General features: G+C 36.3%; 1 protein-coding gene across 1 annotated transcript in view; it reads left to right on the top strand.

Moving 5' to 3' along the window:
* LOC123500331 overlaps positions 1–16536 on the top strand; it is a 22844-nt gene extending 6308 nt beyond the window's left edge. The window contains exons 5-18 of the mRNA XM_045249035.1: positions 61–220; positions 380–619; positions 1289–1411; positions 1524–1639; positions 1927–2079; positions 3304–3355; positions 3520–3661; positions 4230–4434; positions 5077–6691; positions 8051–8340; positions 10095–10250; positions 14202–14286; positions 15114–15215; positions 15613–16536. Coding sequence (XP_045104970.1) covers positions 61–220; positions 380–619; positions 1289–1411; positions 1524–1639; positions 1927–2079; positions 3304–3355; positions 3520–3661; positions 4230–4434; positions 5077–6691; positions 8051–8340; positions 10095–10250; positions 14202–14286; positions 15114–15215; positions 15613–15780 — 3607 coding nt within the window. The 3' untranslated portion in view covers positions 15781–16536. The remainder of the gene's footprint in view (positions 1–60; positions 221–379; positions 620–1288; positions 1412–1523; positions 1640–1926; positions 2080–3303; positions 3356–3519; positions 3662–4229; positions 4435–5076; positions 6692–8050; positions 8341–10094; positions 10251–14201; positions 14287–15113; positions 15216–15612) is intronic.
* Positions 16537–20255: the final 3719 nt, after the last annotated feature.

Here is a 20255-nt window from a genome sequence, read left to right as displayed (position 1 = left end):
ATTTTCTATTCGCGTTTTAATTTTCCTACATTCTCCTGTAATATCATTTTTTCACTACAGTTCTGCAGTGGTGGAGGCAGTGTGGCAACAGATCTCAGACTCTGGGGCCAGCATGGAGAGGCTGGTGGCTGCTTTATTACAAGAGCTCTCGAGGGTGAAGCTGGAACATGGCCATCTAGAGGCAGCATTAGCAACTAAGACGGATCAGTTCAACCAACAGGTGTCATAAGTAGTAGTAGTGGTAGCAGTTTACTCTACTATATCACAGTTTTGTTTGTGCTTTAGACATTTCGTGTGGATCCATATGACCACGACGTGCAATATGACCAAGACGTGACGCCATGATTCAAATGAATTAATCGTAATTCAATCTCCGCAGGTATCGCGGCTATACGAAGAGTTGGAAGCTCAGATCAGCGGCGAGCAGGCAAAGGCAGCACAGGAACAGAGACAGAGAGGTGCACGTGTACTCGCCACGCTAGAGGAGGAGGTGGCGGAGCGGGACGCGGCACTTAGGGCACTCGAGGAGGAACAGCAGGGCCTGAGACAGCGGCTAGAGCAAGCGGCTGCAGGAGAGGTTGCGGCAAGACAAGATAACCTACGTCTTGAACAACACCTGGTAAAGTTTCGCTACGAACTAGCTATTATACGTTTTCTGATATCGTGACTGAGGGGAACTTATGAAAAGCTGTTAGACGTACCTCGATTACTTGTAAAAAGCTCTAGTTGTAGGGACGCAGGTTTTTCAATGATATTTGCATGGTTTTAGTGAGAAATTGACAAGATTTCTAGAGAGACACTCCTGAGAACAAGGGTTTTCATTTCAGTGGTCTCTGAAAATGGTAGTGAGGAGAAAGCAGTGTCTCCGAATATGATCCTTATCAGTATATATGCATGTTTCTACTATCTACTTGAATTCATGCATGTAATAGTTTTCTACATCAGATTTTACAAGGAAACTTAACATTGGGCGTAGGATCTGTCAGACGTCCAATGGGTAGGTTCGAATCCCACCTCGTGCTGCCTTGAAACTTCGTCATAATATGTCAAGTAGTACCTACAGTACATGTCACCATGATACCCAAGTTCTATCTAGGTGAAGGTGTTATTGCCTTACACCAAAGATGCGCTTGACTGGTGATATGGGCCCTAAATATGGGTACCACCATGAATAAAATTGCTTGCGCCGTTAATAGGTGGAAGCTGAATAGCGCTTCCCATACTTTTCGAGTAGACCTACAGGCGCTATAGGCTATAACATAAAAAGAAAATGTTTCTTCGTCTACAGAAACGCCTGGAGGAGGATCTGATGCAGCGGGAAGCAGAGGTAGAGGAACTGATGCAGGCGCTTGACATTCACCGCAGGAACACAAAGAATGAGAAGCGTCGTCGGGCACAACAAGCCTTCAAGGTATCGACTGTATCAATTCGAGTCCTGTATCAGAGTAAAGAAAGCATGCAAAAAATCTCATATTCTTACCATCATTGGTCACTTTGTTTATACATTTTGTGTTCACACATAGGTCACGGAAGGAATCGCCAGGGAGAGAGAGAGCTTAGTGACTCAACTGGACCTTCTGCGCACCATCAACACTCAGTTGAGAGATGAGCAGGATCAGATAATGCCGTGGAGTTTGAGGTAAGACGATGAATTAATAAAATTGTTAATAGATAAAGATAGATACTTGAGAGAAAAGGTAAAGACAAGGTAAATTGTTTAGAATGACAAAAGATACTTGGGATTAAAGATACAAGGGTGAAAGGAAGAGATAACTGAAGAAAGACGTTAGACAATTGTATGAATTTACTTTAAAATGATGATAAAAAGGAACGTAGGAATTAGAGTGTGTAATTATGGAATGAAGTAAATAATATGAAGAGAAGTTTGATAAGAAAGAAGAAAACTCAATGTAATCTCTCTTTCAGGACGAGGGAAAGAGTTGATCTTATAGGAGGTGGAGAGGAAGATAACTCCTCCCAGAGTTCACCTCCTCCTGATCTACGTGGAATTGCCTGCACTAGTCCTCCACCTCGTCCTATTATTTCATTGCCACTCCTCACCACCAACTCATCCTTCCAGTAAGCTAAAGAATATATCTGAAAATATGAATGTCTATGTTCTACTACCCCACTCTTGTAATAAGCTAAAGAAAAATGTATCGACTTTACTGGTGAAAATAAGTGTGTTTAATTACGTTAACAGAAAATAGGGTCTGAAATCATTGCTCACTACACCAATGTTCTTCACGTATCTTGTAATGGCAGATAATACTAATTTCAGTTGAGGTTGCTAGATTCAGATATTGCAATATTTCACAGAAAAGTTGGTCTGCTGCACATTTTTGGATATTTTATTATCACCCACCAATATATACTATATATATATATATATATATATATATATATATATATATATATATATATATATATATATATATATATAAACTAGAGTAGTTTCAAACATATCTAGGGCATGAACGCTTTTACAGTAGAGTTAAGGCTGCAATGTAAAGTTTGCAGTGCATCTCTTATATAATCATCTGTATTCTAGATAGAAAATATTTTGTTCCTCAATTCATAAAGCTCACAGTCATATGATTATTTTCTTTCTTTTAAGTAGTAGACTACAAGAAACCATGAACATATAATGCACCATTATTAGAGTTTGTTTTCATAATTTAGAAATCAAAAGGTGATACTTGGATTCAATAACGGCCTTGACTAACATAGACGTTTATGACATCGTGAAGACTTAACGATGTTGGAAAATAGACAGTGGCCATATTGAGAAGTTTTAAAGTCTAAAGGCATGTTATCTTTAGGGTATGGTAAGACATAGTTTAAGGACAAGGTGATAAAAGCACTGCACTCCTTCTCTTACGAAGAAAAAATAAGAAAATTTGCTTTGCATTTTGATTGTAAAGCATTAGACTACGCAGAAGCGTGGTAAAATGTGTTGAGATTTGAGATTGTGTTCTATATTCGTCTCTAAAATCAGATGGCTTAATAAACCAGTGGGTTATATTTTGCTCTATAAAATCATGTTCGTTGTATAAACTCAAGTAAATACCAATAAAATGATTAAGGAAAATAACGCGAGAAAAATATCGGAAGAATAAAAGCACCGATAATTAATCATAATATAGTGTTTTGAAACAATCACTGTGTACAGCGAGACTAAGCTGACAAACCAGCCGGCGAACAATGTAAACTTCACAGTTCATAATTTCTCTTATTAGTAGATGAATGAAGAGATAGATAAATTAGTAGATAAATGTGGTAATTATGCCTATCCTTCTGCAGTAGTAGTGTTGGGACCGCCAGTGACTACGAGCATGATGATGACTACTTCTCGGTTAGTACATCTCTCTCTCTCTCTCTCTCTCTCTCTCTCTCTCTCTCTCTCTCTCTCTCTCTCTCTCTCTCTCTCTGAAAATAACTGGTAACTAAAACTAATCGTAATTTTACATTTTGTATATGTTTACGATGGAAAATCAACAACTGAAGAATTTTTCGCAGGACACAAAGGTTGAGGTGCAACAAGAATTTCCCTCTTCCTCTTCCCCTGGTGAGGTGAGCATCCTACAGGAGATCCTAAGTCAGCCTGCCTTATGTGTGGAGTGTGGCGGCGCCCTTCCTTCCCGTCCCGCGGAGAGTTCAGGTGAGAGACTGACAACGGAATCATGAATTTTTAATGTAGTACCATCAATTAAATAATTTATCTTCTGTCATTCCTATTTTCTGGTTTCGTTAAATTGGTGGTGTCATTTCTTTCAGTCTCGCGAAAAAGTTCAGGTGTGAGAGAAAGATTGATAGGGAGGTTGAAAATGTATCGTGTTTGTGATGCATTCATATTTTCCGTTCATTTAATTTTGTCTTCAACGTCTGAACATTTGTCTTCAATCATCCCTATTTTATCTGGTTTCTCTACACTAATAGTGCCTTTCCTACACGTCCTTAGGAAAACTCAGGTGAAAGGCAGACATGCATAGACTGACAACGTATTCCAGAGTTCGTACTTTTCTTATTTCTGTTTATTGGTTTGTTTTCCTTCTGTTATTCTTATTTTTTTCTGATTTCCTTTAATATTTTCATCTTACAATGAATATCACTGTATCAAACAAACACTTCAGTGCCACACCTCCACCTGTTTCAAAAGTCTTTAATGTAATACATGTGATATTAAGGGTGTTTTATTCAGTTTCATGTTCCTTCCTCTCCCTGTCTAGCCGTAGGAACCTCCACAGCCCGCCCTCTGTTGTTGCGTCGCCAGGATTCCTTCACTCAGACATCGCCCACCTCTGAGACGTCTCCACGCAGCATCGAGACCTTGGTGAACGCGTCAGACGATGCTGAGGACAAAGGAACGAAGCGGATCAGGTTCATGGGAGAATGCTGCAATCACGAGATACCAAAACCCTGCATTTGTGACGGGTATCGTGTTTCATTTGACTTATATATATATATATATATATATATATATATATATATATATATATATATATATATATATATATATATATATATATATATATATATATATATATATATATATATATATATATATATATATATATATATATATATATATATATATATATTATTTATATATCTGAATTGTGTATTTTTTAACTGATGTTGTTTTGCGTTTTCTTTATTTTTAAATTTTTCTTTTATTCTTATTGAGTAATTGCCTCTTTTTCACTGATAGTCTTGTTTTTTACTTCTGTATTCATAAAAGCTTTTATCATTCTATCTTTTATTTTATTTATTTTTCTTTGTTCACATGAACTTGTTTTAGGTTCTTTATGTGAATATTTGATGATACTTTTTTTGTATATAATTGTTGAGTCAAGTGTGTTTGGTTATTTTTACTGGATATCATAATCATTAGAGAGATGCCGTAGTGTTGTTTTATTAAGAGGTGATTAATTAGTTACTCAATCAGTCGTTAAGTAAGTTAGTTAGTTGTTTACTTATTTTGGATATTTTTCTCTCTCAATCGTGCCAAGGCCACTCCATTCCTTTGCAATCACTTTAACAGCGCAATATCATTATCTATCATTTTTTTTTCAGTCGCGTCAAAACAGCAACCCCATCTCCTCCCCTGTGGTACTCTTCGTCCTTGGTCATCTTCCAGCCACATGCCGCTACCATATCAGCCAAACCTCTCCATATCACCTCACCAGTCAAGCCTCTCCACACTACCACACACTTTCACATGGTCCACCACACACTGCACACTCACCACACCCACCACACTTTCCACACATCCTTTACTTACTTTCATCCTGATATCAGCGCCACAGCCACACGCCACACCAAGTCAACACAGAGTATAGAGCACTACACACCACAACAGTCCCACACACCACCACAACAAACAACACAGGAACGTTATCATGTTCATATGCATCAACGAAAATACGCAAGATCGATCAGTCAAACTTCATCATGTAATCCCACAACACCACAAGAACCTGTATTATCACAACATGACGTAACACAGCACCACAGCACGTCACATGAATCCCTACAACAGTCACAGGAAGCAGAATTACATTACAACGAAATATGGAAACTTATAAATACTACAGTGTACAGTGATTCACAGGGAAAACACAACAATACACAGGGACAACACGATGATGGTAAAAAACACAGCGACACAAAGAAAGAGCATAACTATAGTAAAAAACACAGAAGTACACAGGAAAAGCCCAAACATATACAGGAAAACTTCTGCAATACACAGATAAAACAGTGTGATATACAGGAAAAATACATCAATGCACAAGAAAAACATAGTGATGATAAAAAGGACAGCAGTAAACAACAAAAACACTGCAAAAGTCTGGAAAAACACAACAGTGCACACGAAAAACATAGCAATGCACAAGAAAAACACAACAATAGACAAGTCAAATACATCAGTACACAGAAAAAATATGACGATACACAGGAGGAGCACAGCTATAATAACCAGAACAAAGATACACAGAAAAGACAAAGCGAGACACAGGAAAAACACGGCATTACTAAAAAACACAGCAACATTGAAAAACACAACACAGAGCAACATAGTAGCGCGGAATACTACTACTTTGATGTTCGAGAGCAACACACAGGACAACACAGGAATACAGAAATTGAACACAATAGTACGGAACAATACATGGAGTCACAGGAACAACACACAAAGAAACTTAATATAATATATGAATGCAACAATACACAAAAGCAAGGCAAGTCTTTCTTGGAACAACAAAACCAAACAAGCCAACACACCGACACGACGCAAGAAGACATTAACAACACACAACGCAAAACACAAGAACAAAACAACGCTCCCTTTCAAAAAGAAGGCAACCCAGAACAACAACTAGACCGATGTAACATTAAACATTACAACACCGACACACAGGAACCCATAAGACAAAGAGGCAATAACACTACAGGACAAACAGTCACTAATTCACATCCACAACATATCAACAACACATTGCAAACACCCTTGATAACTAACCAGAGCGTACACACAATTGAAAACACAAGAAAAGAAATCACCGACACAGGAAGTGGGATAACTGATGGAGTTGCTAAAGAGGACACAGTTAAGGACAAGACACTGATCAGCATTCCAGAAGACACAGAGCTTGAAGCAGCCACATCCTCGTCCTCATCACGCCAGGTACGATGCAGGGTGTCCTAAAATATCCTCACATTTTCCCTCTAACTTCCCAAGAAACCTGTATTTTAAAAGGATGTTGTGATTAATAAGAGTAAAAATATATTTGTGTTTGTAGGGTTTCAAGCACGAGGATAGAAGTCCTTAAGGATTACAGCATCGTCTCTCAAAAGGCCTTCCGAAACGAACGGAGGTGGTTATATGTCTGGATACGAGTAAACATTTGATCGCCATTCAAATGTAAGGGTCTTCCTAAATGTATTTAAGAGGATGCTATGCTTTGGATAAGATGATAAGGATAAGTCTATTTAGTTTGAAAAAGTGAGCTTCAACCATAAAAAAAAAAAGCGTGGTATCAAGACTTACAAAAAATAAAAAAAATTGAAACATGGATGTAATGGACATCGATAAGCTATTTACTGAAAGTGTAACATTTGCTAAGAAAAAAAGAATGTTTTCGAACATCAATTCCTCAGTCTTTTGTATTTGTTTACATAATCCGCAGAAAATTGCATAGTGCTCCAATCTCTGAATACTGAAAATGTGTGTGAGTTCTTATGAAAGTCTTCGCGTAAATAACAAGAGATAAGTTGTGTTGATGATCCTATTGTATTTCACTAACTTTGGCCTACTTTTATGCATATGCCTCTATAAATTCAGTTTCTCTTTTTGTACATACACAGGTTCTTTTAGGTTTTGTGTGTATTTTCAAATGTCTCAAAGTATCTATTATGAAATGTGTATCTTTGTTACTTGTTTCCATTAAACGTTTGTGAATAGAAAGTCAAATTCAACAAAAACTACAACAAGAGAAAACAACAACAATAACAACAACAAAAACAAGAACAACAACAACAACAGTAACAAAAAAAAAATAATAACAACAACAACAACAACAACAACAAAAAGAACAACAAAAGCAAGAACAACATCAACAACAACAACAACAACAACAATAACTACTACTGCTGCTTCTACTACTGCGGCTACCATTACTATTACTTATTACCATCACCATCACTACTACTACTACTACTACTGCTACTACTACTACTACTACTACTACTACTACTACTACTACTACTACTACTACTACTACTACTACTACTACTACTACTACTTCTACTACTATTATTGCATCTACATTACCAACACCACCAAAAGCACAAGTAACAACAGCAGCTACTACTTTTGCTATTACTGCTACCTCTGTTACTAAACCAACACTACCAACACCACCGCCATCACCACCAATGATAATATCAACAAAAGCAAATAAACCAAAAGCTAGATACTATCATGAGATTACACATGAATAATACCAAGTCTCTCTATACTTTCTTTGTGACCGGCGTACCATAGGGGAACGCACTGAACCCAAACATGACCATCACTATCCGAAGCAGCACCAACAGGAGAAACATGCCAACCGGGGTAGTCACCCCCCTTAGACACCACTTCCTTATGGACGCCACGGCGGAGGAGCAACCAAGGATGGGTGAGGACGTTCACGATGTCACGGAAAACAGCAAAGCCTGTGTGGATCGGTATCTTGGGAACCCTGCGGTAAATGACGTTTACTGCCCCACCAGAATGTTTAAAGTGGTGTTCATCGGGGACAGTGGTGTTGGCAAGACGACCTTTATTCATAGGTAAGTCAGATACAAGTGTTTCATTTCCTTATTCATTACCATTATTATAACAATAATAAAAATGATAATAACAATAGTAATAATAATAATAATAACAATAATTATAATAATGCTTCTACTTCTATTACTACTACTACTACTACTTTTACTACTAATGATAAAAAAAATAATAATACAATAATAATAATTATCATTAATATCATCATTATTTTTGTTATTATTATTATCATTATTATTATTATTATCATTATTATTATTATTATTATTATTATTATTATTATTACACACACACACACACACACACACACACACACACACACACATAATAATAATACACAATAACACACACACACACACATAATAATAATAATAATAATAATAGTAATAATGATAATAATATTATCATTGTTATTATTATTATTATTATTATTATTATTATTATTATTATTATTATTATTATTATTATTATTATTATTATTATTATTATTATTATTATTATTATTATTATTATTATTATTATTATTATTATTATTATTATTGTCATTATTATTACCATTATTGTTGTTATTCAGAGGTACGTTTATTACAAATGTTTTTTTTCCCTAATGCCCATAGAAGCTATACATTTTATTTCAGTTCACGGATACGTTTGTTAAATTTCTTTTTCCTGTTATTAACAGGTGCGTTTGATGCATGTGTTTTTTCCCTTCCCAATAGGCACGTCTACCACGGACTATTCTCTTCTTTAATGTATATCTGTATCAGTCTTGAACACACTTTACATACACTGATGATTTCTATGAATTTAAACTTCTAAACTGTACATTTTTTTTTTACGCAAAAGGGAGATCTGCCAAGGGCAACAAAATATTAAAAACAAAACAATCCCACTGGAATTGCAGGTTCCCTAAAAGATTTGAAAGAATTAGCCAAAAGCTAGGGACAAATGTCTCGAAATCTCCCTTTTAAAAGAAGTCAAGTCGTAGGAAGATGGATATATAGAAGCAGGTAGGGAGTTCCAGAGTTTACCAGTGAAAGGTATGAATGATTGAAAATAATGGTTAACTCGTGTATTAGAGGATTAGACAGCATATGGATGCGAGGCCGCAGGTGTAAGGGAGGCATGCAGTTAGCAGGATCAGTGGAACAGTTAGCATGAAAAAAGCGATAAAAGATAGAAAGAGATGCAACATTTCTACGGTGAGAAAGAGACTGAAGAGAGTCAGAGGAGGGGAGTTGATGAGACGAAAATCATATCACTAATATTACATTCATTCTGTCTTCCCACACGCACTATGTGACTATAATCTGAAAATCTTTTTGCTTTCAAATACTTGTTGACAGTAATACATATTGTTTTGATCATTTGAAACTATAGTCATATAGCCAAACAAAATACATAGTGTATTCTTTGAAAAAGAGAAAAAATAAATTACCTTATCTTTTTAAATATCCTCTGTACTACCTTTTCTTAATTTTTTAATCATCAAAAGCTACAAAACTCATACATATTTACCTCCTTTACAAATATAACATAATCCTTTTGAAATTTTTCATAGTCATCCTATAAATCTTCTATCCTTCAGAGTCATAAATTAAATTTAAAAAGCCAGAGCAAATGTATAAATGGTGATAAGTGAAATTAGGTAGATATATTTTGTACACAAAGACTGTACAAAGAAGCTTGAGGGTTTCATGCAGCTTCCATTATCCTCACATTCTTATGATGCATACTTCATAAGACGTCTTCTTAGGGCCTCAACAGGGGAGTACCGGCGGGATTTCGGCTCAACATTGGGCGTGGACTACCGCACAGTGGAGGTGAAGGTGCATGGTGTCATGGCCGTGCTGCAGCTCTGGGACACAGCTGGCCAGGAGAGGTTCAGATCCATAACACGGCAATACTACAGGTGAGATGTCAATCTGATGTCAAAAAAAGATAGAACACACACACACACACACACACACACACACACACACACACACACACACACACACACACACACACACAAGGCTTTGAAGGAAAGAGTTAAGAGACTGGAGGAAAATGAAAAACGATTGGTGGATGAGAATGCGCATTTGAAGGTGGAGGTTGAAAAATACAAGAGACGGTTGGAGGAGAAAATGGAGAGAGTAGTAAAGGAGAAAGATGACTTTAAGGAAATGATTAGTGAGCAGAATGAAAGGCTTGAAAGGGAATGGGAACTGAAGAAAACACAATGGACTGAGTCGAGGGAAGCAGAGATGGTTGGATTACAAGAAATAATTAAAGATCAGTTGAAGGAAGACAAAAAAAGAAAGGTCCAAGGAACTGGTTAATGTAATGAAGAATAAGGAAACATTGATAAGGGAAATAGCAGAAAAGAAGAAGAGTGTGTTAATATTTGGGATGAAAGAACAAAATATAACATATAAGCCTAAGAGAATTAAGGAAGAATTGAAAACGGTAAGAGATCTGTTCAAAAATCTAAATGATGATGAAAAAAAAAGACCTACAAGAAGAAGTGGAAGAGATCCATAGACTGGGTCCGTATAAGGAGGGAGTGAACAGACCGATTAAAGTAGTACTGAAGTCACAACAATCTGCGGAGGATGTCCTATATAGAACATCAAAGTTAAGAGAGATAGAAGGTTGTAAAGAGGTGTTTGTGAGAAAGAATAGAAATGAGGAAGAGAGGAGAAGATATAAGGAATTGGTGGAAGAGGCGAGAAGGAAAAATGATGAGCGGTCTGAGGAGGAAAGAGAAAAGTTTTTTTGGAGAGTTATAGGAGAGAGAGTCAGAAAGTGGTATGTGGAAAGAAGGAATACGGAGGAACCCCTAGAGGGAGCAGTGGGTGGACCGTAATGTATACTAATATAGATGGGATACTGTCAAGTAGATTGGAATTGCAAGACTATATGATAGTGGAGAAGCCTGATATAGTGTGTTTGACTGAGACAAAATTGCATGAAAAACAAAGATAAATTTGGATAATAAATATAATATATGGAGAAAGGATAGAGAGTAAAGGTGGAGGAGGAGTTATGATTATGACGAAGAAAGAAATAAATGTGGATAAGGTTTGGTATGGGAAGAACAACGCAGAAGTGATAAGCATAAGGATAAAAAGTGATGGAAAAGAATTAATAATCATGGTGACCTATGTACCTCCTAAAACAAATTCTTGGACATTAAGGAATACGACAATATGATCAAGGATACTTTACAGAGTTTGGAAAGTGTATTATCTGGAAAAAGAAAGGTGATACTAGTAGGAGATTTTAATTGTAAGGAGGTGGATTGGGAAAATCTAGTAAGTGGTGTTGGAGAGGAAGCATGGGAGAGAGATTTCTTAATCTAATGATGGAAAATATGATGGAACAGAGGGTGAAGGAAAATACTAGATATAGAGGAGATGATGAACCGGCTAGACTGGATTTGGTGTTAACAAGAGAAGTGTACCTATGTGGAGATATACAATACAAGTGTCCTTTGGGAAAGAGTGATCATGTGGTTATGGAAATGCAGATAGCAACAACACAGCGAAGGAAGGACGAGACATACAGGAGTGGTAGATTGAATTATAGAAAGATGGACACAGAAAGTTTGAAAAATTATTTCAGAAAATTAGATTGGGAGGAGATGTTACAAATCAGAGAAGTGCAAAAGAAATATGAGATTTTTATGAAATATTATAAAGAAGGAGTTATGAAATTTGTACCAAAGTATAAACCAAGAGAGGAAGGAAGAAAGGATTGGTTTAATGCAACTTGTGTTAAGGCTAAGGAAAAGAGAGATGTGGCTTGGAAAAGATGGAAAAGAGCAGGAATATACTAAATAAGGAGAATTATAGAGTGGCAAGAAATGAGTATGTGAGGGTAAGGAGGAGGAAGAAAGAAAATTTGAAAAGATATTGTAGACAAGAGTAAGGAACATCCAAAATTGTTTTACAGGTTCATAAATGGTAAACTTAAAAGAGAGAGTCCATTGAAAGATTAAAAGGAGAGCAAGGGATAGTAGATGACCCTAAGAATATAGCGGAATTGCTAAATAATAGGTTTCAGCAAGTATTTACTAAAGAAACAATGTTTGTAAAGCCACAGAATGTACAAGGAAATGTGCACATGGATGACATTAAGATACCTAAAAGGAGTTATATAAAATGTTGGAGGAACTTAAAGATGATAAAGCGATGGGACCAGATGAAGTTTCAGGAAAATTATTGAAGGAGTGTAGAGAAGAATTGATTGATCCATTATATGATATTATAAGGTGCTCATTAGAAACAGGGAAGTACCAGTAGAGTGGAAGAGAGCTGAAGTGGTGCCCATTTATAAGGGAGGCAGTAAGGAAGAGCCTCTTAACTATAGACCTGTGTCTCTAACAAGTGTGGTCGGTAAGATTTGTGAGAGGGTGATAAAGAAATATTGGATACGGTTCCTGGAGGATCATAAGTTATTATCGGATCATCAATTTGGCTTCAGGAAAGGGAGGTCATGTGTAACAAATCTACTGAGCTTTTATTCAAGAGTGGTTGACAAAATACAGAGAGAGAGGGATGGATGGACTGTGTATATTTGGATTTAAAGAAAGCTTTTGACAAGGTACCTCACGAGAGACTGTTATGGAAAGTAGAGATTTATGGAGGACTGAAAGGAAAAGTGTTAAAGTGGATGGAAAACTACTTGAGATGGAGGGAGATGAGAACGGTAATAAGGGATGCAAAGTCGGACTGGTTGGTGGTGGAGAGTGGAGTCCCACAAGGCTCAGTGCTGGCACCAATACTTTTCCTTGTATATATAAATGACATGCCAGAGGGAGTAAACAGTTATATTAATTTGTTTGCGGATGATGCGAAGTTGTGTAGGTGTGTGAAGAGTGAAGAAGATTGTGAAATTTTACAGGCAGACCTGGATAAGATTTGGGAGTGGAGCAAGAGGTGGCAAATGGAATTTAATCTGAGCAAAAGTCATGTGATGGAGATGGGAAGAGTGGAAGACGGCCAAGAGGGTCATATAAGATGGGTGAAGAAGTAGTGTTGAAAAAGGTGGAAAAGGAAAAGGATTTGGGAGTGATAATACAAGACCATGGGCAGTTTGAGGCTCATATTGATAAGATGTTTGGAGAAACGTATAATTTGATAAAAATATTGGATTAGCCTTCCATTATATGGATAAAGATATGATGAAGAAATTAATTAGTATGGTAATTAGACCAAGATTGGAATATGCTGGAGTGGTTTGGTCCCCTTATAAAAAGAAGCATATAAGGAAGTTGGAGAGATTGCAGAGAATGGCAACAAAAATGGTTCCGGAATTGGCAGAAATGACCTATGAGGAGAGATTAAAAGAAATGAATTTGCCTACCTTGGAACAAAGAAGAGAAAGAGGAGATTTAATACAGGTTTATAAACTGTTGAATGGACTGGATGAAGTGGATAATGAGCAAATGATGTTGAGAGAGGAAAACTTAAGTAAAACTACAAGATCGCATAGTAAAAAGATAGCCAAGGGAATATGCTTGAAGGATGTGAAAAAATATAGTTTCCCACAAAGATGTGTGGAGGTGTGGAATGGTTTGAGTGCGGAGGTGGTGTCAGCAAGGAGTGTGCACAGTTTTAAAGGAAAGTTGGATGTGTGTAGATATGGAGACGGGGCCACACGAGTATGATACCCAGGCCCTGTAAAATTACAACTATGTGAATACAACTAGGTGAATACACACACACACACACACACACACACACACACACACACACACACACACACACACCAGCAATTGGCTGTTGATAAAAATTCAAGTACAAAATCCCCTTTCAAATAGAGCACAATAATTCATGTTTGTCCAAATTAATCACTGGAGTTTTCGTCATTCCTTCAGGAACGCAGACTGTGTGGTGGTGATGTATGACCTCACCAGCGAACACACCTTTCTTAACGTGATAGACTGGATCTCCTCTGTCAGGGCGAGTATGACGTCCGTCTGTGTGTGTGTGTGTGTGTGTGTGTGAGAGAGAGAGAGAGAGAGAGAGAGAGCGAGAGAGAGAGAGAGAGAGAGAGAGAGAGAGAGAGAGAGAGAGAGAGAGAGAGAGAGAGAGAGAGAGAGAGAGAGAGAGAGAGAGAGAGAGAGAGAGAGAGAGAGAGAGAGAGAGAGAGAGAGAGAGAGAGAGAGAGAGAGAGAGAGAGAGAGAGAGAGAGAGAGAGAGAGAGAGAGAGAGAGAGAGAGAGAGAGAGAGAGAGAGAGAGAGAGAGAGAGAGAGAGAGAGAGAGAGAGAGAGAGAGAGAGAGAGAGAGAGAGAGAGAGAGAGAGAGAGAGAGAGAGAGAGAGAGAGAGAGAGAGAGAGAGAGAGAGAGAGAGAGAGAGAGAGAGAGAGAGAGAGAGAGAGAGAGAGAGAGAGAGAGAGAGAGAGAGAGAGAGAGAGAGAGAGAGAGAGAGAGAGAGAGAGAGAGAGAGAGAGAGAGAGAGAGAGAGAGAGAGAGAGAGAGAGAGAGAGAGAGAGAGAGAGAGAGAGAGAGAGAGAGAGAGAGAGAGAGAAGAGAGAGAGAGAGAGAGAGAGAGAGAGAGAGAGAGAGAGAGAGAGAGAGAGAGAGAGAGAGAGAGAGAGAGAGAGAGAGAGAGAGAGAGAGAGAGAGAGAGAGAGAGAGAGAGAGAGAGAGAGAGAGAGAGAGAGAGAGAGAGAGAGAGAGAGAGAGAGAGAGAGAGAGAGAGAGAGAGAGAGAGAGAGAGAGAGAGAGAGAGAGAGAGAGAGAGAGAGAGAGAGAGAGAATTGTAAGAATATCCTTGGGATTTCAGGAGGCAGAATCTGACGGTGTAATGGTGGCGGTGATGGGCAACAAGGAGGATCTTGAAGATCAGCGTAGAGTGGATCTCAACGAAGCCAACAGAATGGCTAAAGTAACTTGTCTTGTTTATGAATTCATTTATCCTTTTCTTCATGTGATTAAGAGAAATAAACAGAATATTGTGTTTTTTCTTTTCTCTTTTTCATTTTTACACATCATATATGTATATTAGGAAATAACTAATTTGAAGGACGAAATATCGAATTAAATTAAACACCTAATAAAAGAGTGATTTCAAATTCACAATTATTCATTGGTTAAATATTTTCAGATTCACTTCTTTATAGTGTTCAGTACTAGGAATATATTTTCTTAAATTCATAAGTAGTTATTGCTAAAACTGTTGTTTTAGATTTACTAATATTCACTGTTAAAAACATGTTTGTTTTAGATTTACCATAATTCACTGCTTCGAACGTCTGTTAATGTATATTGCTACTCCTCAACAGAGACACAACTGCTACGTGTGTGAGTGCAGTGCAGCGAGAGGTTCCAGTGTGGAGGAGGTGCTCACTGATCTTACCTCTCTCCTGCTGTCCGGCAACTCTCTGCAGGGGCAGCGATCTCCAGTCATCCTACTCAACCAGAGTCCTTCTAGAACGTGCTGCAGGTCATAGCTATCGTGTGCTGCCTGCCTGATGTGTTTTAGGCAGGCCTGCTGTTGTAGATAATTTGGAATCTTAAGATGGTATGATCCAATGACTCTCTATATTGAGAGAGAGAGAGAGAGAGAGAGAGAGAGAGAGAGAGAGAGAGAGAGAGAGAGAGAGAGAGAGAGGACAAAACTGGCATCGGGAAAGGGAAACTAGATCACTTACGATCCAAAAACTGTGGCCCATACGTAAAACATAAAAACTCCTGGGTATCCTCTAAAGGGAAGCTTTTGCATTTTCATTATGACTTTTATTATTATCCCAAAGATTAGAAGTTATTGAAATTTTTTCACTGAGCAACCATTAAAACAGTGGGCCCTCGAAAGAAAACGGTGTGATCGAGTAAGGTAAGGCTTGTTTGTATCCATGTCATTTTTCTATCTATATAGTATATATAGTATGTTTGTTCATCGGGTAGTGACAACAAGAATATTCATTGTGTATAATATAGCTGTGTACTGGTGTAACATGTTGATCATGCCATTTATTCTGTTCGTAATCGGGTGTTTATGAAATTGTAATGATAAAAGTTAGGCAAGGTAAACATAGTTTAAGCATTATTGGTCGAATTATTTGATGTTTTTTGTTTTTTTGTATTTTCTCTCTTTTGTTTATTGTTATTCTTCTTACACTTAGACAACCAATAATGTGTAATATATTACTACCTGTTTGATTTAGTTTTACGTATCTATTTGCATGCAAATAAAGTACTGAATACTATTCACATATAGATTTCTTCAGCCTCCTTCTTTAATAGATATCAAATGTGAAGGGTATAATCACGAAATAAAAAATAAAAAAAAAATGTGAGGAGGCAAGCATTCTACTAAGATCACTGTATTTTGTATAAGCATGTTCGGTTGAGTGACAAAAATAATCAACATACAGTAGTGCATAGCATGTATGTTGACACGAGAGTTAAGTGCAAAGTAGGAGATAGAAACAGACTGGATGAAGAGTGGGAGAGGAGTTGGGCAAGGATGTATATTGTCACCAATCCTTATCATCTTGTACTACACAGAGGAGTTAGCAACCAGACTGAAAAGAATGAATGCAGGAGTTAGTGTGGAGAATAAGATATGTATGCAGATGATGTAGTGGTCATGCGTGAATCAGCAAATGAGTTGCACAGTTTGTTGGTTGTTGAAGATGGGTATGGAAGAGACATTAGAGTTAGGTTTAGTAGTGAGAAAAATAAGGTATTGATAGTGAATTGGTTAGAGAATGGAAGTAATGCGGCATGGAAAATTGGAGAGAATAAGTTGAAACAGGTGCATGAATATAAGTACTTGGGCATATGGGGGAGTCCGACTGGGGGTAAATAAGTAAAGAATGAAAAAAAAATAGCTAGCTGAACCAATGGGTAAGACGATTGGGTAGTATAATGAATGGTATGGAGCACCTTTAGGGAAAGACTGACAAAAGCCACATTTAGGTACAAGGTTAGGTTGGAGAGAATAGATGATAAATAAAAAGAGAGGAAGATTTATCTGTGGAATGAAAGTGGAAACAGATGGAGGAAGAGATGCATGAGAACGACATAAGTGAAAGGAATTACAAGTTGTATGAGGTATGAGAATGGGTGGAAGGAATGAAAATGAAAGTGAATGTATCGTGACAAGAGGATGTCAGGGTATGAATTGTGTTTTGGTGTAATTAACTGTATGTATTGCAATACCAACATTAAAGAAATAATAAATAAACGTTTCTCCTATCATCCTCGGGCAAACTGTGCTGAGAGAACCCGTGAACACATAACATTAGTTGACTCGGTATCGCTTATAACAAACATAACAGTGACCGTAACATTTGTGGCATTGTGGAGGCACGAATGAAGTAATCAGTGAACTTACTTGTAACGGTTGTTATACTTTGTAACACACTCTCTTGCACACACTGACAACCTAGAGAACTCCAGCGGCTGAGTTGTGTGCTGAGTCGGTAGAAGTACAAGAAAACACCTCCCGCTGCATCCTCTCGCTCTGCACAGTTGGGGGAGAAGCGGATCTTCCCTACTACGTAGATGATATGCTATATTTTCCTGGAATGATGTTTAGTTTTCTTCTGAGGGACTGACCCGGGAAAATATTTCACATCGTAATATCAGGAATTCTTCCACCATTATTGTCAGAGTCAGAGGAAAACAGCATGGAGAGCAGAATGGTACTACAGCCGCCTCATCACTCATCATTCCCAAGTAAAAATTTTGGTAGTTTTCAGCTTTTTTTACATCATAAAACAGAAACGTTGGGAAAACACATTATTTGTCTAAGGAACTGAAATATTTTAGAAATGGGTTATTTTGGTATATTCCATTGTTTTATGTATCAAAACAAAAAAATGCAGGCAAAACACTATATTTGTTAGGGATTCTAATTTATGTGTTTTAAAGTGTTTTATGAAAAAAAAACTATCTGGATTGAAAGTTCTGTTTATTCGAGTTATTTTACATTGTTTTGCTTCAAAACGATAAAATTGATGAAAACAAGTCGATATAGAGAAACCAAAGTAAAAATAAGAAAAACGTGTTATTTTAGTAGTTTTCAGTTTTTTTTTTCACCAAAACACTGAAATGCAGGCAAAACACACTATGTGTCTAGAGAACTTAAATAGTTAAAAAATGGGATACTTTGGTGTATTCCAGCGTTTTATGCACCAAAACTAAAAAAATCAGGCAAAACACACTATTTGTTAAATCCTTTTATTTATTTTATTTATTTTTCATGAAAAAAAAACACTATATTGATGAAAAATTTTGCTTATTCAAGAGATTTTACATTGTTTTGCCTCAAACCGATAAAATTGATGAAAACAATTCAATATAGAGAAACCAATATACAAGTAACAAAACACAAAAATGCAGGCAAAACACACAATTTGTCTAAGGAACTAAAATATGTCAAAAATGTGTTATTTTGGTGTATTCCAGCATTTAGTGCACCAAAACTCAGAAATGCAGGCACAACATGATATTTATTGAGATATCTTATTTATGTGTTTTAAGGTGTTTTATAAAAAAAAAACCTCTCTATTCAAAAGTTTGTTTATTCAAGTCATTTTACATTGTTTTGCTTCAAAGCGATAAATTTGAATAAAAAAATCTAATATAGAGAAAACCAAAGTAAAAGTAACAACGTGTTATTTTATTTATTATTTTTTTTTATTTTCAAGAAAACCCAAAAATCCAGCCAAGAGACACTATTTTTGAAAAGACCTAAAATATGTAAAAAATGATTTGATTTTTGGATTCCAGCGTTTTATTCACCAAAACTCAGAAATGCAGGCAAAACACACTATGTGTCTAGAGAACTTAAATAGTTAAAAAATGGGATACTTTGGTGTATTCCAGCGTTTTATGCACCAAAACTCAAAAAATCAGGCAAAACACACTATTTGTTAAATCCTTTTATTTATTTTATTTATTTTTCATGAAAAAAAACACTATATTGATGGAAAATTTTGTTTATTCAAGAGATTTTACATTGTTTTGCCTCAAACCGATAAAATTGATGAAAACAATTCAATATAGAGAAACCAATATACAAGTAACAAAACACAAAAATGCAGGCAAAACACACAATTTGTCTAAGGAACTAAAATATGTCAAAAATGTGTTATTTTGGTGTATTCCAGCGTTTAGTGCACCAAAACTCAGAAATGCAGGCACAACATGATATTTATTGAGATATCTTATTTATGTGTTTTAAGGTGTTTTATAAAAAAAAAACTCTCTATTCAAAAGTTTGTTTATTCAAGTCATTTTACATTGTTTTGCTTCAAAGCGATAAATTTGAATAAAAAAATCTAATATAGAGAAAACCAAAGTAAAAGTAACAACGTGTTATTTTATTTATTATTTTTTGTTTATTTTCAAGAAAACCCAAAAATCCAGCCAAGAGACACTATTTTTGAAAAGACCTAAAATATGTAAAAAATGATTTGATTTTTGGATTCCAGCGTTTTATTCACCAAAACTCAGAAATGCAGGCAAAACACTATATTTGTTAGAACGTCTTATTTATATTTTTAAGGTGTTTTATGAAAAAATGATAATTTCGATTGAAAATTTTGTATATTTAAGTAATTTCACATTGTTTTCCTTGAAAACGGTAAAATTGATGAAAACAATCCAATATAGAGAAATCAAAGTAAAAGTAACAAAAAACGTGTTTTTTTTTGTAGTTTTCAGCCTTTGTTGCACCAAAACACATAAATGGAGAGAAAACACACTATTTGTCTAATGAACTGAAATGTCAAAAATGGACTAGATTTGTGTATTCCAGTGTTTTATACACCACAACTCAGAAATGCAGGTAAAAATTCATATTTGTTAAAACGTCATATATATGTGTTTTTAAGGAGTTTTATGAAAAAAAAAACTATCTCGATCGGAAATTTTGTTTATTCATGTCATTTAATATTGCATTGCTTGAAAACGT

This window comes from Portunus trituberculatus, unplaced genomic scaffold (genome assembly GCF_017591435.1).
Source record: "Portunus trituberculatus isolate SZX2019 unplaced genomic scaffold, ASM1759143v1 PGA_scaffold_203__11_contigs__length_482353, whole genome shotgun sequence".
NCBI classification, from domain to species: domain Eukaryota; kingdom Metazoa; phylum Arthropoda; class Malacostraca; order Decapoda; family Portunidae; genus Portunus; species Portunus trituberculatus.
Note: the sequence above shows the minus strand (reverse complement) of the source record. Positions and strands in the feature narration are given on the sequence as shown.